At 37.6% G+C, this 27,906-nt stretch overlaps 1 protein-coding gene across 1 annotated transcript; it reads left to right on the top strand.

The window, feature by feature from the left end:
• Positions 1-1,997: 1,997 nt before the first annotated feature.
• LOC131688747 (putative mediator of RNA polymerase II transcription subunit 26) lies at positions 1,998-27,362 on the top strand. Its single transcript, XM_058973232.1, has 5 exons — positions 1,998-2,443; positions 5,966-6,434; positions 22,447-23,924; positions 24,843-25,625; positions 25,776-27,362. The coding sequence occupies exons 1-5, from the start codon at positions 2,416-2,418 to the stop codon at positions 26,900-26,902; spliced, it is 3,885 nt and encodes a 1,294-aa protein (XP_058829215.1). The 5' UTR covers positions 1,998-2,415; the 3' UTR covers positions 26,903-27,362.
• Positions 27,363-27,906: the final 544 nt, after the last annotated feature.

Below are 27,906 nucleotides of genomic sequence, written 5' to 3'. Positions count from 1 at the left end.
GTGTATGTAAGGAGAGTGAAGATAATTGTCATGTTTATCCGTCAGTGATATTCCAAACGAACAGACGACCTGTCAAAATATATGAATGTCGTTTTGAATGACACTGACAAATAATAATTGTTCCAATTTTGACAGTGTCGGAACTCTCCTTGTATGCACTCAGATCTACCCTGGCTACCTGTCATTGCTCCATGGAGAAAATTGTCCAGAAAGTGAAATTGATACAGCATCGTCCCCCCTAGAAAAACTCTAGAAAGAGAACTGCGGAGACTCCATTTTGGATCGATTGGTTTCGCGTTTAGCTGTCAAAAAACGAATCCAATTGAACATTGCCTATCCTTATAACATTGGACGTGTTGCCATACAATGCCGGGGCATACGTTGCCAAAAATGCTGTTTTTCTCTCCGCAGTTCTCTTACTAGAGTTTTTCTAGCCCCCCCCCCTAAGACAAGACGTGACAATCGGCTTCTTTATTTTCCTTCGGTATTCTTCTTTTCGTCTATTTTCACCCTGCCGAAATCTTCCGAACAGTATTTTTGTTAATGAAAATGGAGTTTTGCTAATTTATTTTATTCCGACAATGTTTTTTGTATCTTGAATCCACTATATTGATGGAGGGCACCGTTTTTCCATGTCATGAGTGTTTAGTAAGATTTAATGAAGCCATTTTCTGAATAATTTTTGATTATAGTGTGGTTTCTATCTTATTTTTGTTACAGTTAATCACCTACGTATACGGTAAATGCATGATAAACACTTGTTTCACTTTGCCGCACAATTTCAGTTCAATTTAGTTATTTTTACTTTTTTAACGATACTAATTGCATTTGTCAAAAATTATGACAATCTTTTCCTATAAATATAGCAACACTGCCAAACATCATTTCGATATCCCTGCAGTAACATTGCGTACGGTGCAAAAAGTCAGACGTAAAATTGGAACAAAAACCAACCCCCCCCCCCCCCCATTTGTCACGTCTTGTCTTAGCGTCCCCCATAAAAGCCAACCAATATAGGCTAATTTCTTATACTAAACAAGGCGTCACTTCGTTTGACAACTTCAATTTGTTATTAGGACAATGGCCACTGGAACAGTCCATTCGCTCATTAGAAACGGCTTTTGTAGGCATAAATTAGTTTGAGACTGGGACAACTTTCGTTACCAGACTTTTTACTTTTGTTCACCCCTCGGTTTTTGTTTACGTTCAAATATTATTTTTTGAAGATTTAAATGTTTTGGAACTTCAAATAATACTTGCGAATAAGGGAAAAATTGCCTTGGGCTCATCCACTAAACATGTTAGCAATGTTGAAACACAAAATATGTACACTAGTAAGCAATAAAAACATATTGTTTTTAGGGTATACTGTACTCCAACCATTCCAGTACAAGCCTGTAAATGGAAATAGTCAACAAAAATAGTTATTTGATATACCATTCTGTTGTTAACATCATGATATTGATTAAATATTGTTATTTTATCTAGATTGTTTGACTTATTAGTCACTTTTTCAACAGCGAAGTAGTTCCATGTTTGGCTCACTTCAAAAGTTCAAACAAGAATATCTTGTTTAAAAGTGAACGGTTTTTGGTTGTGTATGTCTTAAACTATTGGTACAAAGTTAGCAAACGGTTGCTGCGAACATTACATCAAACTATTGAAACAATACTGATATATTTCCAAATAATCTAATTTTGACATTTTTCCATAGCCCATGCTTTTCCAATGCGTCTTTGATACGTCAAGCAGATGTGGTACAAACAACAAAATGGCGCTAAATCGTGACAGCTAACAAGGGCAACTTGACAGAGCACTAATACCACCACGCCGAAGTGTGTTGCACACAAGTACAACCTATCTCGTTTCTCCACTGGTGTGTCGGATCTTCTGTCGCATTCTAGCGAGCTGTGATTGGTCGAGCACTGCTTACGCCATCTGGTACGATGCGGCTGTGTTGGTGCTTGCCGAGCGCTACGTCGGGCCGAGGTCGAACCGTTTTCACCGCTCGGTCACATCTACTGCAGTGTTCGAGTGCGACGGTTGCACGTGCGAGTTCGTGCTGTAGAGCGTTTACTTTTCTCTGTGTTCAGGAGAGCCAACAGAAAGGAAATTTTCTGCTAAACTGACGCCATATTGAAAGTAGTGTGTAGGGCAACAAATTCTGGCACACCGTTGGTGCTTGTGACGGTCGCGGTGTGGATTGTGATTAGCAGTCCGAGCGATTTGAGGTTAATTAGGGTGCATCGTAGCAGGCAGTGCAAGTGAGACTGTATTTTCATGGAAATGTCAAATAGTTTCATTTGAGGTTCGCAGAAATTGTTTTGAGTGACAGTACGCAAAGTTTTCGAAACTTGAGAGTGCCAAAAGAAGTGAATTGTATTAGTTTACTGTTGCTAATAAAGGCGCGGGACAATGTCTGACGAGTACTACGATGAAGACGGTGAGTGATATTTTACTGTTCAGTGCCTTTTTAATGCAATGATGTTTTTACCTTATAATACCACCCAGTTTTTTGATTACACTCCAACTTATTTTTCGCTGTGGTTTATTACAATATTGCTCTGTTGATGTAGCTTGCTTGCCGGTATGTTGGCAAAGAGAAAGTACTATCTTATTGGTTTCTGTTTCAGGGCAAATTGTTAGTTTTTTATTGTGTTCCCGGCAAATTTATATGTTCTATTTTATGATAATGACTAAGTGATTAAAATATGAACTGTTTTTGGAATCCATAAAAATTACACATGAACGGATCGCCAAAAAAAAATTATGTCAACAGTTTCTCTGCAGTAGGGTGGTTCGAACATTCGTTTTATTTGTACATTTATCAAGCAGATATAAATGTACCCAGAAAACGAAAAGGCGACTAGATGCTGGCGCGTGTTAGCCTGAATAGAAATGTACAGTAACGAAACCATGATTTTCACTGTGACAGTGCAGTAATTTTACAATAATTTACAATCTAGTGTTATGCTGCAATGCAAAAACAATAAATTTTGACGTTTCTATAGTAAATTTCAATGTAAAATCGACTTAGAGTAGGGGTGGTTATGCATTTTAACATTAAAAAAAATCGATTCTTCTCCATACATTTTTTTTCTCGAAAACAACATTTAATGTGAATTTACTGCATCAGTTTTTTTCCTGAACAGTAAAATTGATTGTTACATGAATTTAATTTTCGTAAATCTACTGCGAGAACTCTGCGACGAACAATGTTGAAACAGTACTAACTGTAATATTTATTATTTTATGATTTTTTGTAGCTATTGTTAAATTCTATTCGGGAGGCTATTGAATTTATATTTTAGTCTAGTTGTCGTTTACTGTAAAAATGTTATGGGTAGATTTAATGATGAAGTGTTTTTATTAAATATGAGAGGTGAAATAATGTACTTAAATACTTAATAAATTCGCTACGTTGTATCTATTAATTTCACTCATAAAGTTTGGCATTTTATGCACGCATTAGGTAAACTACAGGAGCGCTTTGTAAAAAATTTCGAATCTGTGCGACGTAGATCGAAATTTCGAGAGCAATGTTTTAAAAGGGCGTAGAAGTTATTGCATCCATTTTCAAAAAAAAACTTCTATCGTCGTATTTTGTACAGAAAAGTATCTCAGTGAAACTTACATGGTATGAAAATATTTTGGCAAAAAGCACACCAATTTTTTTTTTTTGCAGAAATATTAAATTTACGAAAAAACATTTTTTTTTATTTTTGTCAACGAACATTTTAAATTATGCATAAACCATTGGTATTTTTTTTTCTTACGATAAATAAAATATAGTTTGAAGATTATACTAAACTGAGCTATGGGTAGTTCACGTTACCTAGAAGGGAATCTTTAACAGAGAGAGCGATGTGAAGGATTTGTTTACTCCGTTCTGTAAGGTGAGCTGCTTCCCGCAAATCAGTTGCTGAAGGCAGTTAAAAGTTCACACAATACTATTTTTGCCTTTCTCATATAAAGAAAGGCTAAGCAATCACTGAAAGAATCAACTTTTTAACAAAGGCCCGGAGGCCGAGTGTCATACAATTCGATTGAGTTCGTCGAGATCGGAAAATTTGTGTGTGTATACATGTTTCATTTAAACTCACAATTTTCTCAGAGATGGCTAAACCGTTTTTCAGTTTCAAATGAAAGGTATAATTCTCCTATAAGCAGATATCGAATTTTAGTTGATCCGATTTCGGGTTTCGGAATTTGAAGGGGGGGAGTGCGGTCACACAGCAAATTCCCATATAAACTAGTAACATCATGATGTCTAAATGATGTAATGCATATTAAAATGGCCGCAAAATTACTTGGATTTGCAGGTCTAGATCACTTATGACCAATCAAAGTAGCTATGACGGTTCTTAATGCCCCCGGGGAACTTGCTAAACTATTATCACACCTATATCCCAGCGAATTCGTGATCGATTTTTGCAAACTTGATTTCAAATGAAAGCTACAGTAATCTCATTAACTGCTATTGAATTTCATTCAGTTCTAGCTTTTGGTTCCGAAGTTACAGGTTGGTTAGTACGGTCACGGTGAAATTTCTAATATTAACCGTAACAATCGTAATACATCAGAGGCTAAAAATCTATTGAAATAGCCACCTAATTACATTGATTCGCAGTTATAGTCACTGATTGCCAATCAAACATTCTTTGAAAATATTGTCTACTATCGACAATTCCGGAAGTCCCGACTTTCGGGCATATTTTACAATTAAAGTCACATCAGTTCTGTGATGACTAAACCGATTTTTTAAACCTAAAGAGAAGGTATAAAATGCAGTTGGGTGTTGCATCGACCCCTCCCCCCTTACCCTTGCACATCCCCCTTTCATCACCCCTCACCCCTTACAAGTCCACATCCCCTTTCCATCAACCCTCACACCCGCGTTCCCAGCATCCACCCCGCATACCGAAATAAGATAAAGGATTTCTGATGCTTCCTCCACTCTCATTCTACTAACTCCCACGGATTAGTATTAACACTCGTTTTCCTCATACTTATTCGGAGTTTTGATTTCATGACAACAGTTTATAAAAGGTAATTGCGGAGCCTCTATTTTATTCGCGTTTCCTTCTAAAACAGTTTATTTTTCACAATAACAGCCACGAGTGCTCCATAGTGTGTTTTTGGATTTGGACAATCTTGTCAATTATGTCAAACGGTTTCACGCCTCTTGCGGTGAGCACGAAAAGTAACAAGAATGATAAAATAACGTTTGAATGACCGTTAAATTTTTGCAACACGTTGGTGACCTCGAGTGTCAAATCCGGTAGGTCTGTGGTTATTGTTAGAAAAACTTTTCTACTGATAGTTTCTCCATCGTGCAATTACATTTAAAATCGTGCCGTTCTTTTTTGGTATTTGTTGACAAAAAAAGAAAAACAACAAAATATGAAAAATATATGTTTTTGATATTAATTGCAATGTAGTTTGGTTGTATAAAATACGGTTATTCGACAAAATTGTGTTCAGTAATGCTCGCAAAAATCGACGCTTTTTTTTTAAATATCGCTTTTAGGTAAAAATGTTTTAATTGCTAGTTGAACATATTAAAATTCATAAACCGAACACAACCGCAATGTTTCGTTTGAATCGGTGATGGTCATGTCCGACATCAAATGAATAACGACAAAGATGAATTTTAAAATATATTACGAAAATTGAAAAAAGGCACATTTTTAAAGTAATTTGCTACTTAAAGTCATTTTATATCTGTAACTGAATTAGGAAAACATTCTGTAAGACAACGTCTCAGTTTTCCAAATCACGCGAATAAAGATATGTTGCATACTTTTTGAGCTCGATGTCACAAAATTATTACATTATTAGTTGCGAATGTTAATATTTTTCTATTTTTGATTATCTTGATTTTGTTAATATTGAAGTTAGCTAATTCTAAATATATATGTAAAATTGTTTAAGTCTATCAATTTGTCTTTCTCTCTCTTTGCAGGTTTCCGTCTCACCTTTGAGGACGATACGTCCGAACAGGAGAAACAGTTTTTCATGCGCGCATTTCCTAATTTGAACAAAATTTCGGAACGCAAAGTACATTGCACCTCTTGCTATATGCACATCGGAACTGCTCCTATTTCGGAAGCCGTCATCCGAATGCATCCGATATTGCGGGTAACGCACTGCCGTAATTGCCATACCTTCTACAACAGTGGAGAATTCGACAAAGGTGAAGATGGCAGTGAACTGTACTGCCGCTGGTGTGGTCAGGGTGGTGAGGTGTACTGTTGCTCAAAGTGTCCGTATGTATTCTGCAAGAAGTGCATTGTGCAGAATTTGTCCCGTGCTTGCGTTCAGGACATCTCCCGAAATGACAACTGGCAGTGTTTCAGTTGTGCACCGAAGATCATGTGGCATCTACGTGCCCAACACTGGGCTTTAGCCAACTACATCGAGAAGCAGAAGAAGTAAGTAGATCATGAATTGATGCATTAAAAACGTTTAAAATATTGCAAACAGTGATATTTGTAATACGATAATTTTACTAATAGAATTCGAAGTCAAATTGAGCTTAGCGAACTTGTGGCTCTTGCCGCTGTGTAACAAATACTGGTAATTTCGGAAATAATTTAAAATCCGATATCTAGTAATCCATCCCTGTTGTAACTTGTACTTATTTAGATAAATTCTCTGGTAAGAAGGGCATAAAGCCAACTGTGAACATATATTTTGAGTGGAACTCTCGAAAAATCTACAACACCAACACAATTTACTAAAGCCCAGTTCAAATACCTAACCACCTCAAAGTGAAATTTGCTCAAAAGTCAATTGAACCAAAAATTTCTACCCAATATTCTTGGAAACTGGAAGGTTTCCTCCAAATAAAGGTTTGGTCTTAATTGGTGGGTCTTTTACCACTCCGTTCACAGTGTTTTGACGTTATTCTTAGGGTGTGAATTTCTTGAACGTTTAGTTAAAATTTGACAGTTCGACAGTTATTTTCTCTAGTTCGGATGAAATTATCCGAGAGAGGGACCCAGCCTCGAAACGTAAACATCCACATCATGAAATAACCCAAATAACTTGAGGAAACATGTTTTCGATTCCATTTTCTCCATTCATGTATTCAGCTTTTGTTTCTGCATTATGCGAAAATTTTTTATCGAGGTTTCAAATTTAAGTATCGCAATGTCAAATTTAACCATGCTCCAGAGCAGGGTTATTTTGCAAATAACTTTCTAAGTGTCAGATTTTAACCAAATGTTAAAAAAATGTTAAATGGTTCACAGCCTTAAGCAACTCAAATTGCATTTTCAGTCCGGTTTAACCAATTTCTAGCATACTTTTTATCTGTCCGCTAAGTCTTGTTTATTTTTACCCTGTTAGCACAGAGAATAGGCATTTGGGCTCATACCCAAGCAGAAGAATATAACTTTAGAATACCAAATTCAGGTATACTGTACCCAATACTTGAACACCACAATAAGGTTTTGAGAAGCCTTGCATAAGAGGTAAAATACCTGAAATAATAATGAAACGAGGTATTGTAATACCTGAATAATAACAAAACCTTTTCAAACAACAGTAACAAAATTCACTGTATGGAGATATTCAATAAGGCAGCGGTTCTCAACCTTGTTAGCTTCGCGGACCTCTTCGAAATTACCTTGGGTCATCGCGGAACACTTCGAAGTTATCCTGGGCATTCGCGGACCCCTTCAAAATTACCCTGGGCGGTTGCGGACCCCCACGGCTTAACATCGACTTATATGCTGTCAATACATTATTTTCAGTCTGATACGATAAAAAAAACTTGAAGTTTCAATATCCGTCCGGAAAAGATTATCCTCTTCGCGGACCCCCAGCAACGACTTCACGGCCCCCTAGGGGTCCGCGGACCCCAGGTTGAGAATCGCTGCAATATGGTGTTGATTTGGTATTTGTAAAAATCACTGGAATACATAAACAACACTAAAATAAAGTATTATACCTCATTGAGGTGTTAAGCATGTATTGAAGAATGTTTCTTCATTACCTGCTTAATATCTCAATGAAGTATTAATAATCAATTAATATCTGGTTTTGTTATGGTACCAGAAAATAGTATGCACGTGTTATTGGCCAGCTATTTTTTCCTGGTCGAGATAATACTGCAATATTAAATAAAGTAAACATTAAAATTTGTTTATCAAACGTTTGTGGATAGCGAAGCGATCGATGCTGTCGAATAATGTGTAGTAAACAGTTGAACAGATAGCAGTGGTGATTCATTACTTTTCAACGTACACGATAATGTTGCACTATTTTGTTGGATTATTGGTCTGTAATGGATATTGAATATAAATTTTAATCAATATCTTTTCTTAGTTCTTAGTAGTATACAGTAAAGACCCAATTTTATCAGAAACCCATTTTGTCTGCCCACGATTTAGTTTACCCCCGATTTTATCGGCCTCATATGAAAATTCGTTTGATGGGCTCTAGAAGATACTCTTCTGTCAATATCCCAATTTTATTAACCTGAAATACAAGGACTGATAAAAATGAGTTTTTACTGCATTGTGATTAGTGAAAATATGAAATCGACATATCTCAAGTCAATTTGAATTATGTGATAACACGTAAACCGCAAGAAAAGACGATTAACTCTCTGGATCATATTTTTACTGTAAAATAATAATGATTCGAAGATAAATACAATGGAATCATTGAAACGCGCGAAGAAATAGTAGAGAAAATTTTTATTGTGTTTGCCGAACCATCTTTGCCATGCACGATAGTTGCCCGAATAGTAAAGTATGCAAACAATTGAAAAAAAAACTTAATTTTACAGTTTAAAATTTATTCTTCGAATGTCCAAGGTAAACTAAGGCAAGGTAAGGCTGTAACACCACTCCCCGTTTTATCTGCGAAACCAATTTCACATTGTAATTTATTGCAGAAATGTTAAACTTCTTTAGCGCCTAACATGTTTTGGCTGAGTTATTGTTGAACTAGTCTATTGTTATATTAAATTCCTCAATTTTAGACAAAGAAACAAAAATATGCAGTTTGCATGTTTTCTATTTCCGCCTCTTTTACTCTGTTCTGATTTTTATGCATTTTCTAACGCATGCCTTCAATAAACAGAAAGATTATACGTCAAGTGCATAATATTAGCAGCAGAGAAAATGAGAGACGGATAAAAATATGCTATCGATGAATAAATAAAGTTCTCTGTGTACGTAGAATGTTCAGTTCCCAATCATAATCTATGAAAAATTATTGAATCATTCAATTAAATTACATAACAGGTAAAATCAAATTTCAAAAACATAAATTTGAAAATGTATTTCAAAGCACCACCCTACCGATGACACAACTTGAACGAAAACAAAATGGCTGCCATGACAAAGTTTTCGATGAAGCCTGCTTTGTTTGACTTGCAATTTTTACCTCCCCGCACATTCGTTCATCTACTGCTCTACACGTTCCCGTTCCCGAACACAACCAAGCAGCATGAAGTCGAATGAACGTCGGTCTGCGGGTGATGCTCGACACGCTAGCGTTGAAAAACAAGCACAGCAGTGAAGAAGACTGGTCGGCGTGATAGGGTAAACAAACCACTTCGAACTGTTAGGCCGGATGTTGAAGCAATTTTTGTATGTTTTTGTGCAATCGCGATTGACTACTGTTCGTGACTGAAATTGATATTCGCAAATCTTCTAGTGCATCTATTTAATATTGTTTCATAAATACTTGCGCTATCAAGTGTATTGTTTTGTAATTATGATAGTGGTATCATCATTTGTCATTTTTTCATGATTTGTAATCCAAAGTTTTTGAACACCGCACCAAAATTATTTGGCGTTAAACAGGATCAAATTTATATTCCCACTCCTTTAAAAAGTAATTTTGTGATTTAAAACCTGTTATTTGTTTATTTTTTGTTTTGCTTGACAAAATAGTTGTTATGACTACAGACAAGTATTTATTGGCACAGTTTCCTCTACGCTAATTTAATCCATTCATGCCCATGTTGTTTGTGGACAACAGCGTTTTGAAACAGCTATAACTTTTGATTAAGGCAAAATTTGCTCAGAAAAACAAGTAAGGCTAATGAATGTGACTATTGCCTTTCTTTTAAGTATTAATCGTTTCAAGGACCAGCTCTAGAACTGAAGTTATTGCAATTAGTCTGATTGAATTCCGATGGAGCAGTGCTGACAGGAACAGTTTACGTTGACGACGGAAAATGAATTTTTCATATATCTTCGTTATGTTTCAATATTATTAAAAATTGATAAAACTTATCAACTTAGACTGTCTTTGGCTACATTTTCCACGCAATTGGACTGTTGTAAATATTCTAGGAGAATTGTAGTGAGCATTGGAAGATTAAAATTGAGCAGCTTCTAGCACTGCGAGAGAAGCACCTATCTTTATAAAAAAAGGCTTTTCGTGTTTCTTTACTCCACCGTTTTCAAGGAAAAATAGTTTTGAAACCCTGCATGCACTAGCAAAAAGTTGGGCATGAAAGGGTTAAGAAATTCCTTTAATTTGTCGTAATGTGTAGAAAAGGTAAACTAACTGGCATTATACAATGATGACTAAAATGAATGTAATTTGCCTCATGGAATTTTTGAAATCGCTAGAACTGTAAAAAATGCGATGTCGGATGTACGATTGTTAATGAGAAATGTTTGAGAAAATTGAGAATTTAGTGTTATATACATGTTAAATAAACTGAATAAGAGCATTGAAATAAAATGGTGTTTTTGTTTTTGATTTTGCACTACACCGGTGTAGTCGGTCCTACACTCATTCAAATTTGGGTGTAATCAGTGTATCTCTTTTTTTGCACTACACCGGTGTAGCACCGGGTAAAAACGAAAATGCCATAAGTCTGCTCTGGTACGGTTCGTAAGGTATGGGGAACGGAAAATTACAATGCCTGTGTTCTGGGCAAAAAGCCGTTCATCAACGAGAAAAACAAAAAAATAGTTTTCTATTTGTTAAATAACTTTGAAGCACTATCAGAATATTGGAAAGATTGTAAACTGTCTAGGAGTCCAAATTCAACATCTTTAACTCAAATGGCCCGTTGTTTGAAGTGAAGAAAAGTCGGACTCAGACCTAGTGGTATTAATATGAGCATCTTAAAATAAAGCAAAATACACGTTAAATGGCACTTTTCCATGAAACTGATTAAGATTAGAAATTCGATCAGGAGAAGAATCTAAAGCTTGCTAATGATAAATTGTTAATTGTTTAAATGTTATCGACAATCCAAAGCAGTCCCCGTTTATAAACTTGTTGGAAAATGTATAGGAGTATTTGGATGAAAAGTGCGAAATTTTCCGGGTTCAAGCGGCTGCGGCCTTAGAAATTACTACTTGGAAGTTATTTGAAATAAGTTTTAACACAAATATTCAAGATACATTGGAGCGACCAAAAATAAGTCACAAGTTCAGAACGTGCTTCGCAAACCTGCTTCAAATATATTAAAAAGTATATATCGGATAAGTTTCAAGCATAACAATCGGACTGGAGTCATGGGCGGGCATGGCGTAGTTGGTAAATCGATTGCTTTGTATGCAGCTAACCTGGGTTTAATTCCCAATTTCGCACATAGGGTTAGAAATTTTTCCAAAGATTTTTCTAGCTTAAAAAAGAAGTGAATAACCCAAAGGTTAAAAACCTCTACAATCGAACTAAAAAAATTGGACTATAGAGCTCTTTTCTGTAAAGTTAGTAAATAAAATCTTCAGTATTAATACCGGACAGAATATATTAGATTCTTATTAAGTTCAGCCGCCATTTAATCTTGAATGTTATAATTACTTCTGCGAACTAATTGTTTAATTTTCACCGGTTTCATACTAGATGTTTCACCTTTCCGAGTTTTTCGGGTTAGAAACTTTTAAGCATCTTTTTTGCTGAAGGATCTCGAGTCATTCATTCTAATATATTCAAAACGGCTTTCACGAAGCATGATCTGTACTTGAGACTTATATTTTCGGTCGCTCATTTTATATAGACAAAATCGAGAAATCGAACAAATTGCCATTTTTTGAGAATTACTTTAATATTTCTTCTTCACACGCGGTGATGTCTAAGAAATTTGAGCCTCTGAATTTTGAGTGATGCGATGTTGCTACCAAAAGTCTATAAATTTAGAATTTGTTGGGTTTATCATTAACTATTTTCTATCCGAAAAATATTTTCTAAATTCAAAGAATTTATGGTGCAAATTTGTCGATTTTTACATTATTTTGCGAAATCACAACATGAATTATAGAAAGTATAACTAACAGATTGATTCATTCGTGTCTCAGAAGTGTTGTAGAAGAGTCGCTTTAAAACCAATATCAAACAAATAGTAAAAGTGATACTAATCACAAAAATAAACTTAATTTCATTAAAAATTTTCAACATTTTTCTTATTGCGGATCCTAAAAAATACTGTTTTCTGGGAGAAACGTCTTACTACTATGATGCCTCTTTTCAATTAACTAAAAAACAAAATGGCTGCCAACGCGTAGCGTACTTTCCGAACAGACTAGCCTGGTTCGACCAAAAACACACATCTCTTTTATTGTTCGCTGGCTTCGTAAAAGCAACACGCTTGCAGGCGAATCGCTCAGATACGCATACAGCTACAACATTCAAGGTACCGTAACGGTGTACGGTCGCCACTCACCCATCATCAGCTTGCAGTCTACAATCTACCCGTGCAAGCTTATACCGAAAGCGTACCAAAGACTAGAGGAAATGAAGTACAGCTGCCGAGATAATAGGGTAAACTGCACGAGCTCGTTCACAAAACCAGTTTCATGTATTGTCTACACATGCGCCGCGATATTGGGAGGTTTACATTTCGTTTTGATGCTGGTACTGGCGATATGAGGATCGACGATGGCGATGAGTAAATGCACGAAACACGACACGAAACGGGCTTGTTGGGTTCAAATCTTGCGTTTTTTGTAGGGGTAATACTTTTTCTTCCTGTATCAATTGAAGTAATTTAGGAGTGTGCGTATTAGTTGGACATTTTTACTGTAGTCAACTGTCAATTCTATAGAACTTGCTGTTTTGGGCGAATGACCGTGGAGGTTAAATCATACTGTAATTCAAAATCTCTATTGAAATATTATTGTATTTAGGCACAAACATTTCAAATTTAGTCGTGACTATACCAATATTGTTACATGACATATCTTGTTTTAAAGGCAGACAATTTTTCTATAGGTATAATTTGGAGGTAATTATAGTAATTAAAGCTTTTAAAGCGCTTATGTTGTGCCTTATTAGAATCATCTTCGTACTTAATGTACTTTTTCGTAGTAAAAGTACATAAAATATTCAAAGTACAAATTTTGCCGTACTTCTCTCTATTCTCTTCTGTAATAAAATTAACCAAGTACTCTTTAAGTAATAACGTTACCTAGTATATTTCATGGAAGTAACTAATTAAGTACGACTTTTGGTACTGCTTCATATTAAAGATTTAGTTATGGATTCTTATTTGCAGTTTTTTGTTTGTCAAACTACGTGTCACAACTGTCAGTAGTTTTTTACTAAGCTAAGTAGTTTTATATTTAAATATTTTGCGCATTTAATTTTTTTTTGTAAGGGCGATAATTCAAGACTACTCAAAGCCAAATGACTACAAAGGTATCATGTTAAAGTTAAAGACATGTTAAATAGTGAGTGGTATTGGTATATTTAAATAAATTGTTCGAATATATATGTGACAAACAGTAAGACCCCAACGAAATATTTACTACACTCGACACGGCAAATTTGATCAAGAAGAAAATTTTATAGACGATGTTACGAACGACGCGATGACGAATGACCAACAGAAAAAAGAATGTCAAAAAGAGATATGCTTCATCGTGTGCAACGTTGCCACGCTTCGAAACGTTGCGCGTGGTTGTTCAAGGGAATGGCGAAACGAGACATAGCATGTCATAAGCAAGGTTGCCGTATTTGCGGCTCTGGCAACTCTTGCTCACACTTTGCTGGCATCGCATACTTTGATCCGACAGCCGCCACCACACGAAGAGTAGCCCAAGCGCATTGATTTTTGTGTAGGGTAGTCATACAAAATGTTCATAGGCTGATGTTTCGAAGATGTGAGGGTGGCCTAAATGAATTGGATGGGTCTCCTGAAGAGGGTAGCACAATCATGAACAGCAGCAACCGAGAGTAGAGTGAAACGAAAAAGGTAAAATATCGCTGGTCGGGGCTCATACTCTGTACTAGCAAAAGCTGATTTGATGCTGCTCGGCCGCACGGCATTCAGTGAGCACCGCTGCGAGTTTGTATAAAAATAGCGTAGCGTAGGGTGTATGTCGCGAGGGGAACAACATGGCGTTCAGGGTGTGGTCGTAAATGAAGTTAAGGTTTAAATGATTAGATATTTTGTAAACGCGATAGTACATTGTGTCAATTATTTGGCAAAGGAATTAGTTTTATTGTGTTTTTATTTTGCGTCCAGCAAGTTTTTGTAGATAAACTGACGTTTGACCAAATATTGACCGATTTCACTGTATCTGGCCAAATAGACAGTATACTAGCGCCAAATGTTCATGTTTTGAGTAAGAGGCGTTCATTAATTACGTAATGCAAAATAAACCCAATCCCCCTCCTCCTGTCTAAAGCTTCACGAATATGGTTATGAATTGTTTCTTGAGGCTCATAAGAAAAAAGTGTAATTATTGTTTATACGCACTAACATCTGAGATTATCGTCAATGCTGTTCCTGTGAGTTGTTTATGTCAGTAATTGTAATTAATGTGCTTCATGCCGTTTGGTGTTTTGTGTGGCTCTTTTTACGCTCAGTTCGTGTTAGATTCGTTCTCTGAGCTGAACGAACCATCATACAATACACACTGATGAACTAATTTGAACACTGTCGCTGTTTCTATTCAACTCCAGAGATACCCTTTAGTATAAGTTTGATTTTGATGGGCCAATGGTTTGTACGTCAGGAGCATCTCTTATGTGTCAAGTCAAGTGCTACTTACTGATGCACGAACAATTAACACTATCACACCTAGTATTCGTATTTTTGAAAATTAAAGTGTCATTCAGAAGCAAATAAGGGGCATTGTTTGGTGTTTAATTATGTTTAATTAAATACTTGCGAAGTCAAAGTTTGACACTCATTTCAGTATGTTTAACACAATTTTGTGAGGTACATTGATATACATAAATATCACTAAAAGTATAGTACCTTGTTTGTTTAGTTCGTTTATTGAATAAAGCACGTTTACGTTAGCTTGACGGTGCCGATTTCCTTGATTTATATTCTAAAAATTCTTAAAACTAGCGGATTACAATTTGAGATTATTTTTATATTAAAACGAAGGGGGACAATTTTACAGCTATCTGTAAAATATGAATTTGGATATAGAATATTAATTATATATTCATAAGGCTATGAAGGAACAGCATTCGATTTTTTTTTGTAAGCGAGGCAAATCATTTTTGTGAAATAATTCCCAACATGAACGGGATTAATTCCAACATGAGAGTAGCTGAAGTCGTATCAGGAACCAGGAAGAGAGCGCGGATAACGATGGCAGTGAAAAGAACACAACTTACTGCTTTATGGCAAACGGACGGTCACTTCCTGGACATCTTTTACCGGACGAGGTGGTTTACGGATCGCCAGAACCAGTCTTCGGGTACCAAAACGAACCAGTGGTCGTCCATTGTGATCCGGTCAATCCGGAATGGGAATTAGGAAAACACTCGATTTGCTGCTGTCGGTGCTGACGCTGCTGCGTTGGGCCACCGCTTCGGCGGTGCTGGTTCTTCAGCTGCTTTGACGGTCAATTTAAATTAATTTTTAATTGTGGTTGTCGTTGCATATGTGACGATGGCGCCACTGATCTACGTATATATCTATATTAGACTGACAAGAAAAATAATGAATTTTTGAAAACTCAATGAGGCCTAGCAGCAGAGCTTAAAAAAATTGACATCGTTGCCTGAACTTGAAAGAAAACAAAATTCATTTCACGCCCGCAGCGATGAATGAAATTTTTGGTTCGTTTCAATCGTCATTCGTTCGACCGACGCAGCGCTTTCAGGTACGGACATGTTCGGTTTCAGAAGCAAAGTGATTTTTTTTCTATTCTAGTTCTGAGAGAGATTATTGATCAAAAGTGCACCAAATATAGATTACGCAGTTCCCTTATGCTCGAAAATGTAGAAGATGCTAACTTCTGCCTTGAAACTGTCCACATAATAAAAAATGAATGCTTTGGTTGGTGAATGAATATATATTTCCTCTGCACTCAAGCATTTGATTCTGCATGAAATTTCAGTCAGCTGGAAAGTGAATGAATGAGGGAGGCGTTGAATCTGAATGTCGGTTTCGGTAAATGCAAGCAGAAATAGGAAACTGATTTTGAAATTTCGTAACACTGCCTAGCAGTGCATGGTTGTGTATCAGTACTCGATTCCAACGAACTATACATTTTTGTGAAATAATGCTAAAGTTTAGCTCAATAGTATGTTCAGAAGAATTATAGTACATAATACGAGTTATGTATTGGTTAAAACAAATAGTTTCACCTGTGACCGCGTAGAGGGCGACAACACTAACTTTTCATAGAGCAGAGATAGAATATCGAGATGTTCGGAACAATTATTGCAAAATGCCTGTTTTAACTTTGTGGAAGACACCTAATTTCTATCCCTTTCCGTTGGAAAATTAGTGTTGGCGCCCTCTATGCGGTAAACTGTTGAACTAAAGTGTTATAATTTATTATTATTTCACAAAAATGTTCAATTCGTGGGAATCGAGTACTGATACACAACCATGCATTGCTAGGCCCCATGCAAAACTAGCGAAAATTTATTCCCGAGCATGAGAGAAAAACTCACTACCAAATGAAGTGTGAAAGGTACAATTATTTTTGGAAGAATTTTCTTGTAGTATTATGTCCCTCCCCAAGGTTTAGGGGTTTGGCGGTATTGCAAACATCATCAAGCATATTGCGTGTATCATTCCTACAGAACCTCCGACAGACAATTGCTTTAAGATGGTTATTGCATTACGCCTCGATAGTGGTGCATCGAGGAGACCGAGAGGGCTTATCCGCTTTTTTATGTTATATGTTTCTTCATACTCTGCATCTGCGCATACCAACACTAAACCACTGGTCTATGCGCGGTGGCGTGGCCGACTGGCGGATCGACGTGGATTGACTTTTGCTGTGTGCCGTATTTGCAAATATTCTATTGGTGGTATTCGTGGACGGGGCACACAGAGGGAGTCATTGTGTGTCCATTTATCGGTCGACTGCGTCGTCGTGCATATACTAATTAAATCAATTTAATAATTAAATTGATTTAATAAAGTAGAATAAGTAGAAACCTATTAGACACATTCCAGCGTTAGGGGACAACGTTTGCACGCATCATGCAACTGTTAACAACTTGTCGTTTGAAAAATCCTACGATGTACGCTCAAAATACTTAATTGAATACTTTGAAAGTCCTAACACAACGTTAATGTTATGGGTTCGAAGTTTTTCAGGTTATCATTTCATTCTGAGAGGTGAAAATGTCGCGTTAGGGGACAACAGAGCAAAATATTGATTTTCCAACCTACACTTATATTTATCAAAAAACCTGCTCTATCTCAAACTTTAGAGCATCCATTTTTTCTAGCAATTTGATCATTGATAGTCACAGAACAATACTGTACACTTAGATCTTCCTGCCTTCATGAAATTTTTTTCACGACCATTACAAACGCTGCGTTAGGGGACAACACCAAAATGAACACAAACGGTCGCATATGAAGTGTTGTCCCCTAACGCGACCGAAGTGTTTGTTGAAGCTCAAACAAAGCGAAGTATATTACCTCTAGACATGTAAATAACTCAAAACAAAGAGTTGAAATGCCAAACTAGATGTATTTCTAGTATCACCTTCATGTGTATTTGACAAATGATATTTAGAAATCAAATTAATATGGATTGAGAACAGGCCACACCGCATATCACAGTGTGGCCCGGTATAGAAGAGATTATAGACCACAATCGCCACTTTCTAATGGTTCGAAAAAGGTGGTTGCAAGTAGTTTTGGTAAGTTGAATACATTATCGACATCGGAAAATATATTAAATAAAACTAACTGTTTATTAGGGTGACTCATCAAATTTTTATTTTGTTGACCAAATAAGTTTTTTCAAGCAATTTTAATGCGCTGACTTTGTTTTTTGACATTATAAAATCTTGAAAATAAAATTGACTGTTGATTAGGGCAGATCGAAAACGTCATTAGGGTGGTTCAATATTTATTTTCTTGTTGCGTTGAAAATAAACAAATGTGACACTGAAGCAACTCAGCAAAGGTAAGACTGTCAAACGATTATACTCAGTCAAGCAGTTATGATATTTACATATTGTATATAATGTCGCGAAAAACCAGTACTACGGTTGAAGTAAAGATTTCGAAATAGAATATAGCCCTTCCAGTTCAACCTCTGGCGTTTGTTCAACCGTTTCTACTCATAGATCTGCAAGAAGGCACTTAATAGTTATGATTGCGGAAATTAATCAAAATGCATCCGTTTTACGCGATTTTTGGAAAACAAGAGAAAGACGCAGCTTTTTGAAAATTTAGATATATTACAGTTAGAAAAAATTGTTAAAAATCTGCACACAATTGCGGTCTTATGAGTCAGCTGGCCGGCTTGTCACAGAATTATCTAAATGATAGAAAACTGGAGAATTTCGTGAAATTGTATCTTTTATTTGCGAATTCTGAGAAATGCGTATCCTCGATAAAATTTTGACTTTAACGTGCTATAAACACATTAAAAAGCTGTGTTAAACTACGATGTTTGGTTCATGTAGAAGAAAATCAATTCCGAAAAGACAAACCGTGGTTTGTTCCAAGTGGTCAATAATTATAAACTGTGAAGTCCCGTTCCATTTTTTTCAAAAAATTCTCCACGGTGATTTAGTTGGAACCCCAAATCCCTGCCATCTTTTTATTTGTGCTGCTATCAAGCCCAGTTCGATGGTAATTTTTTTTCAATCGTAGGGCATTACAGTAAAATTTTCGATTTTCGAATCATTTTTTCAAAAATTTCCAAGTAGAGGTTTGCGCCACGCCGCCGCGCCGCGCCTACTATTGCATGTAAAAATAGTAGGCACATCGGCGTGACGCCGGCGCACCGCCGACCATTACCTGAAATCGGCGGCGCGGCGCACACCTCTATTTCCAAGTCATTGGATCTAAAAAACATTTATTTGTTTTCGGCGGTTTTCGTTTGTTTTGAGATTAGATGCTGATGTTTCATGCTATTTTTAGACATATTTCGATTTTTTTTTTCGATTTTCAACATTTCATGTACTCCACTTTGGATTTTTTCTTATATTATGAAAACAATATTCAAACGCCGCACCCTCTTAATGATGTCCGATTGAGCTAAAAACTTGCATAGATTACTTTTTCGGTGTAATAAGCATTTTATGTTAGACTTTATGCGAAAATTTAAGATGACCATTTTCATTGATATCTTGCCTCTTGAACACCCCTATTTCTTCATACAAACTTTGGATTTAAACTGTGAAGCCCGGTTCCAATTTTTTTTTTAAATTCCTTCACCAGGGGATTCCTGGGACCCAAAACTTTCGCCATTTTTTTCGTTCTGCTCCCCGATCGTGTGTTGAAAAGTGTTATCGACGGGAATTCGATAGAATATTTAAGGAGGACAAGTGAGTGTTATTCTCTATGACCGAATTCTTCCATGCGCTCTCATACTTGTTTGGCATATGGCGTTCCATTCCATTTCTTTGAACCCTGTTCTGAAATTGTTGATTTATTCTTAGATAGTTTATCCATTGATAGATGTATGTAATTAAAACTCGATTATTTTGCGATATTATAAGGTAGGCCTTCCCCTTAATGGCATAGCCCCCCCCCCCCCCTCTCTCTCTCTCTCTCACTCTCTCTTCACCCCTTAGGCCACTCATGCCACTGCGTGGCTGCGCTATTTCTGCAATAGGTAGCTTTTATCTTTTATGTCTATATCCTGTTCTGTAGGCTCCCAAAGTATCTCTGCAGAAGGATTTACCGTACTGTAACGGAAAGCGTTAGGGGACAACACTTCAGTGCACCCCTGTGAAAGAACGATTTCAAAGTGTGTTATATACAAATAGCACATTTTTAGAAAGGTATTGATGAGTACTAATAGCTTCTGAAAATATTTTATAGATATCGTGCATTACTTTCGTGAAAAATAGAAAAAACATTATTTTTGCGTTAGGGGACAACGCAAAAATGGTCAATTTTTGCCCCCCTTTTATCCGGCAATCCATTCACTCAAAAAATCTGCGTCCAAAGATGAAATCTTTGTACAATATGTATACAATAAAATGGTATTTAAGATTACTCCAAATAAATTTTATTACGAACATACCGGTGTGGTACGGGGAAACCTGTTCAATTATTAAAAACGAGTCTTAAATGTATTACTGGTTTTTATTGACGACCGTCATAAATTTTTTTTTAAAAAATCTATATATCTCAGAACAACTTTTACCTATATTAGCAGATTTATTTTCATGAGGTAAGCGATACAAGTGCGTGGAATGTGTCATTAGTTGTAGCTTTGCAATAATAGTAGTTTTTCGTACTAGTGTTACACAATAACAGTACAACTGTTATGTGCTAGTCGTATGTCTATCTATGTACGTATTCGTCTGAGTATTTGTGACAGTTGGGTCAGGGAATGGATGTAGAACTGACGTATACCATAGAATAGTGGATAATACTTCTGGTGATCAATCTGAACATTTGGTTCTATTCATTCGGGAAAGTGGGGTTGGATAAATTAGGGTACAATGAATTTACCGACGCACGCGAGTTATTCATTACCGGCCAGCATAGCATGATGAAAGCCTAATAGCATGCAATTGTCGTTAATGATAAATATGAAACATTTGCTGCATTTAGACGAGTTCGATTGCATGTTACATGTGTTTTCTCTTCTACTTCATTAGCCTGTTTCTTTAGCACATCTATTAGTTTGCTTTTCCATTATTTATGTAAACCAAAATAGTATTGTTCAATTTATACACTTCTAGTTAAGCGCTTTGCATCTTTTTTTCTTTATTCGGCATGTTATGATTCCTTTTATTAGTATATCTCTACTATAAGCTATCTATACTTATATAGGTACAAACGCTCGTGGCCGTCGCGATAACACAAACCTGGCCACAAACGCGACCATGCAATTGCAATAATATACACATACTTACGCCCGCGATTTCGCCTACATGAAAACAGTCCGGTAGTTAAGTAAACGTAGCATATTTAAACTTCCGAACGCGGCCTCTAACATTAACCCACCACTCGCGCGATCACGAAACAGTCACGTCCGAAAGTTTTACCAGTCTGGACTAATGCCTTCAGTTGAACCAATGAAAAAAAGGACGCTCATATTCACTAAACAACACGTTCCATGGTGACATGACCTGGAACTCAAGTGATATGGGGAAACGGACACTTAATAACACCCCGGTAATAAGGAGAACGTTTTAGCACTTACAAAGTTTCAAACGCTGCTGTCTCAAACACGAACCTACAAATGTCCGTTTTCGCGCGCTCATGAATCGGTCACGTCCGGAAACCATTACTCTCTGTCCTAATAACTTAAGTCCATACATTCTGTAGGACCAATCAAAAAGTAAAGCTCACATCCACTAGACAACACGTTCCATGGCGACATCACCGGGAACTCTAGTGATATGAAAGATCTCACTCTCTTTTAACATCTTAGCCGTACACCAAAAATAAAGTATTAGACTCACGGTCCGCTCGCGATTATCCAAGAACACACGCGATTATATGAAAGGTACACGGCTATAAAATAGAATTTATACACGCGAAGTTACATACACGTTAGCACACGCGTCATACAAACTCACACGCGATCAAACACGTTAACGTACAAATGCTCGAGCTCTTCGCGATGACGCGCCCGCACATACCTGAACCGTGCAATGAATATCACATTCAGAATCATGGCCCGCTACAATTGGCCTACAGCAGTGTTTTTAGTGGGCGACATTGCCTGTCTCGTCTGCAAATTGTAGTAAGTGATTCTGACTGGGAGCCCTTCTGAGAACCTAGCTCTACAGTTTCAGTAGGACAACTCTCGAAAAAAAAATCACTATACAATACACACAACACGGCAAAAGTTTCTCTCCACTCATTTGATTTTTTTTTTTTTTTCATTTTAATCACCTAGACTAGATGAATGTGTATCCCTATGCAAGATCGTCACGTGAAGTAATTTTGCATATTTGCCCCGATACCCAATCGCTATGATATCACACTGTTGCTATGGGAATTTGTTATTTTGCTGAAATTTTTACCGATCTAAAAACATACAGCCCTAAACTACGATCACAATCGATGAAAATTAACACGTCAACTTTATTCTCAATTTCTTTCAGAGACATGAAGGACAAGAACCACACGGTTCAGGCTATCAACAGCCTAATGAAACAGGACAACACTACCTGCTGCAGTAATAAAGGGCTGAACAAAAAACCAACGACTCCTGCTTCAGCTAAAAAGGCAGTTAAGCGAACGTCCGAAGCTCACGAAGCGGGGGCCGCTAAAATACCGGAAAAGCGGGCATTGGTGCAGCAACAGCAATCGCCGATCAGTACGCCGCCGGTTATCAAGAAACAGAAAACCGATAATAATGAAGTCGTCTGCACACCGGATATCATGAGCATGTTTATGAATCCTGAAGAACCGCCACCTCTGGTAACGGCCCGAACAGCCGCTGCTCCGAAAACTGCACCACCAGCACCAGCAGCTCCCGTGCCTGCACCGGCACCACCTAATCGTCAGGTTGTAGTACGACCAGCTTTCCCGAACGCTACTAACCCCATCCCGATGCGGTTACCCATGAACAACAACGTATCAAATGCCGGGCCTCCTCCGGTATACCATACGATCAATGGATACAAAATCGATTTGCATACAGCTGCTCAACAGGGAACTTATCGGTTGCCAAATGGCAAACTAATTCAGGTTCGGAAGCAGGCTCCCAGCGCTCCCCCCAATACAATGCCCAATAGAAATGTAGCTATTGCTCCAAAGCCACCAAATCCATATTTCAACCCGGGAGTGATGCAAAATCCTGCGAATCGAGTGGTGAATGGAAACCCAAATGTCCATATTAATATGGCCCTTCAGCAACAACAGCAACTGCAAGAACAACGACTTCAACAACAGCGTCACCATCAACAGCAGCAGCAACAGCACCAGCAGCAACAGCAACAACAACAACAGCAAATGCTTCAGCAGCAACGACCTCAACTCATGGTTCAAGTAGGTCAACCACAACCGACTATCGTTGCTGGTCAACCAAATCCCGCCCTTCAGCTGCCCACCTTGGTTATGCTACAAAGCATGGTCAATGGACCCCACGAAGATTCTCCTCTTGGACGCTCGAGGAAGAACTTTGAGGGTAAGCTACTGTCTGGTGTCGAAATCTGCCAGCACATTGTTAGCAAAATCAACACTCTCACCAACTCGAATCCGTTCAAAAACATTCGAAACGTGCGGGATTTGAAGGAATTGTACATACATGTTTCGTACTTGCTAACGTACGCGATTGGGCGTTTTAAGACGCTTCAGGAGAAGTGCGTTGACGATGTGAAAAAAATGGGTTTCACCAAGGAGTCGGACTTCGTCATGATGGGTGAGCAGATCAGCAACCGAAACCCGGAAGAAGATAAGAGCGATGATGAGGACGATTGTGAGATTGTTGAACAGAACACCACACTGATCACAATTGACTCGGAGGATGAGGACGACAGCCCTAGCAAAAAGCGGAAAGAACAACAAGCGAATAAATCGCAAAATGCCACCGAAACGGAAGCGGCCGTAGCAGCAATTCTGGTTGAGAAGGATGGAGGTGAGTTATTGTCTGTTTTCGTACAGTTATGCGTGAGCTCTTTGAAAAATATTTCAACTGAATTTACTCACCAGCGGAAGTTTATTTGAAGAATTTGGGACCTGACATATCGGTGACCCGAATACGAATTTCCCGGATGCCATAATTTTTAAAGTATTTTCTAGTGCGGTTGTCATCTTCAATATTTGACTAAACTCAAGCTAATTACTGGGGGACGCTCATTCTACCACAGAAGAGTTAATTTGTATTGAATATATTAGAAAAAATAAATAGATATCGGAAATATTGTTTTGGTTAGACATTGATTTGTTTTTCGATGAATTTCGTTCTACTTAGGTACATCCAAAGCTTATCACGCAAAATTCACATTTTTGCAAATAATGTTATTACCAAAGAGAAAAAACGGAGGCACCCCATTAGGCACAACTAAGTTTAGCAGTCGTGCTTTGGACATAATGGACTTTAGGCATAAAGTCGTTAGGCAAGAAATATCATGTTGCGATGCCTTTTTTAAAACCTATTTTTGGTAATGATGAAGTCGGGTCGAAAGCACACTTTAGCTTGTACTTTCTTAATCGTAAAACGTCGCTGCATAAACTAAAAGAAGTTCTTGTTCCAATCAAAGAAATTACAAAAATGCTTATAACTCGTAATCCTTCTACCGAGAACCGCAGTCCATTCAACCGACATGTGTTAGTTCGCTCTGCGAGCCGGTGCATAGGATAAAAGCTTAATATTATCTACATTTTTACCAGTTTGGCTAATAAAACCCTTATGTGCAAGATAATGTGCTCAACAGGTTAGAAAATTATTAGTAGTTGAGTTGTTAATACCCCCATTTCGCTCGACCAGTTTTTATAACTATTGTTAAAAAGTTTAGCATAAACAAAATGTAACATACTAAATTTCTATTTCTAGCCAACGATTCCGCCAATGCTGTTTCGATGGAGGATTTCCTCCAAGTGAGCATCAACGTAGCTGATAAATCAGACGAACAGAATGGTGAAGGTGAACCAGGTGTCGAAAAAGAGACCAGTCCCATCGTCATCATCCACAGCTCAGAAAATGTTTCTAAAGAAGCTACCGTAGCAGAGCCTAGTAAGGACGACGCTGATGGGAAGAATAAAGACGATGATGATATGGTTGAAATTATCGAGACAACTATCGACGACAAACTAGACGAGGACTTGACTGGTGATGCGGAACAAACCGCCGAACCTAAAGATAAATCAGATCAAGAAGAGATTGTCGCGGTTGATGATAAGGCAGAAAAAGTAGACACAGGCGCTGCGATTCCGAATGATACTAATGCGACGAACGAGAAGAAGCAAGTAGATGATGCATCGTTAGTGAATTCCATCGAAAAGGTAACCGATAAAACAAATGATACTAAGGAAGACAACGAAGCGGTGAAAGACACTAATGAAGCCAATGAAAAAGCAAACGTATGTACTGAAGCTAATAAGCAAGTAGAATCATCGGAACAAGAATCTGCCGACACTACAACGAAGGTAGGTTCTACGGACAACGAGCATGTCGAGAAAGACAAAACTGTTGAAACCGAAGAAAACAGCAACAAATCACCAGCAAATGATACTGATAATAATAAGCTAGTAGAGATCATAGACACAGAGGAGAAAATGGAAACAGAAGTGAACGAGACCGACAGTGCAGTAGCAGAAGAAAAGAACGTTGCTAACGGTAAATAATTGTAATTATTAAAAATAGCTTCTTTTATTTGTTGCTCGTTTCTAGTCAATTCTAGTTTTGTTGATAATTACTTTCCTTTTCAATAACCACAAACTACATTGCAGAGGTTTAACCATAAATAATCATTAAATCTTTCGCCAGATGAATCCGCTCCGATCGAACTGACTGATGATGAAGACGATGACGATTGTACCTTCGTTGAGCCAGATCAACCTACTGCAGAGAGCGACAAAAATCCGGCGGAAAGCAAAATTGCTGAAAAATCGGATGAGAACGGTGCTACGTCAGTCGTCGATAGCCCTTCCGTAGAATTAGTTCAAGAAGCTGAAATTCCTGAAACGTCTTTATCGGCAGAACCGGCTGAGGCATCAGTAAGTTCTGAAGCTCCCTCTGTCGAACAGACTACGGATGCATCGACAGAACCAGCTGAGGCATCGGAAAGTCCTGCAGCTCTCTCTGTCGAACAGACTACGGCTGCAGCTAGTCCTACATTACAAGACAAACCTGTAGAGCAATTAGACAACAGTAATTCCATGCCTGTCAAAGACAGTCCCTCAATCGAGGAATCTGATAGTTGTGAGACTTCTGTTCCTGCTGGTGAAGTCGTAGACGAAAGCGTGACAGTCGCAGAAACGACAAATGATAACGAAGTATCTGAATCGGTTCCTGACAAATCCCCAGAACCTGAAGCTGCTGGCCACACTATAGCCGAACAACCCCCCACAGAGGAATCTTCTGTGGTGGAGGCTGGAAAAACGGATTCAATCAAAATATCAGAAGATCTAGAAGCTCCTACCGGCAACGAACTATTGGCTAGCATTGAGGACTCGTTTCAAAAGCTGCAGGAGCTGTTCGATTCGACTGAAAATGACGCAGTCGAAGAAAAGGATGACAAGCAAGCACCAGTTGATGTTGATCTGGAGATGGCGGAACCGGCACAAGAACTGAGACAGGAGCCATCGGTCGAGTTAATGGATGTTGATGACCCGTTGGGGATTGAGATGGACCAAATAATGTCCGAGGTCGACAATCCGTTGGAAAAGGCCATTGAAGCTACTGATGCATTATCAACGGTGTCAACGGAGAGTATCGATAAAACTCCTCTCCCGGCAGATGATGGTTTAGAGGCCATCACTTCCGAAGAAAATTTCACTTATTCTCAAGAAAGTCTGAATGGCCAACCAGAAAAGCGAGATGGTGCCGAAAATGTTTATGGTAGCGAGAGTATTGTGTCGCCTGAGGGACTTGATGTCAACGGCGATTGTTAAAATAGTTGTATGTACAAAGTAGTCGGTAGTCTATCGGTAAGCATTGCACACAATAATCCTTTTTATTTGTATGTCGAATCTGAGGGAAGACCTCGCTCCTTTGAGGTGCGTGGAGAAGTAGTGTAGCACTACTTCTGAAACATCGTTGCATAAATAATATTTAGGTTTATTCTATTCAGAGAACCAGCGTTACAACCCGATTGAACTAATTGCCGTTTAGTGGGTAAGGTTTAAGAAATTCACAAATACAGTAGGGAATATTATTAATATTTTCCAATATGATAAATTACTCATAAATGAAGACCTAATTATTTTCATGGTCCTATACTAGAAATATGATCTATCATAAACAGAACTTGCAAATATTTGAACGCATTAATTATACTGTGAGCTAGAAAATAGAGTCACGCGTAACTATAAGAAACACTACACTGAATAAAGTAATTTTATTGTCTATGGATGTCATCTGTTTGCTTGATAATTTTTCTAAAGTGTTCCGAAAATTTTACAGTTTACATCAAGTTTTTGTTCTAACAATTTCACTTTATTGTCCAAACAGTTATTTTTCAACTGGTGGTCTCACAAGTTATGAATTCAAAATGAAACTTCGTCGCATTGCTCAGAATGCAGAGATTCATGAAATAATATACAGGGATCAAATCTACATCACTACATTTTTTATAAGCATTGCAGCACTCAGATTCATCCCCCACAAAGTTTAGCATCACCTAGGAAAGAGTGAATTCATGATGCTGTATCTTAAAAACCTGATTATCTACGTATGTATCCTCTTCAATAAAGTTGTTCTTTAAGCCAAGGAGATCCGATAGGCAAACTTTTTGGTCTGGAATTCTGTCACTACATAGCGCTAGTCCCTCCCCTAGGTTGACGGGTTTGACGGTATTGCAAACACCATCATCATATTTGTTCATCAATTTTAAAGAACCTCTGGCAGACAACTGCTATAAGATGGTCATTGCATTACGCCTCGATAGTGGTGCATC

The sequence above is a fragment of the Topomyia yanbarensis genome, chromosome 3, assembly GCF_030247195.1.
Source record: "Topomyia yanbarensis strain Yona2022 chromosome 3, ASM3024719v1, whole genome shotgun sequence".
Classification (NCBI taxonomy): domain Eukaryota; kingdom Metazoa; phylum Arthropoda; class Insecta; order Diptera; family Culicidae; genus Topomyia; species Topomyia yanbarensis.
Note: the sequence above shows the minus strand (reverse complement) of the source record. Positions and strands in the feature narration are given on the sequence as shown.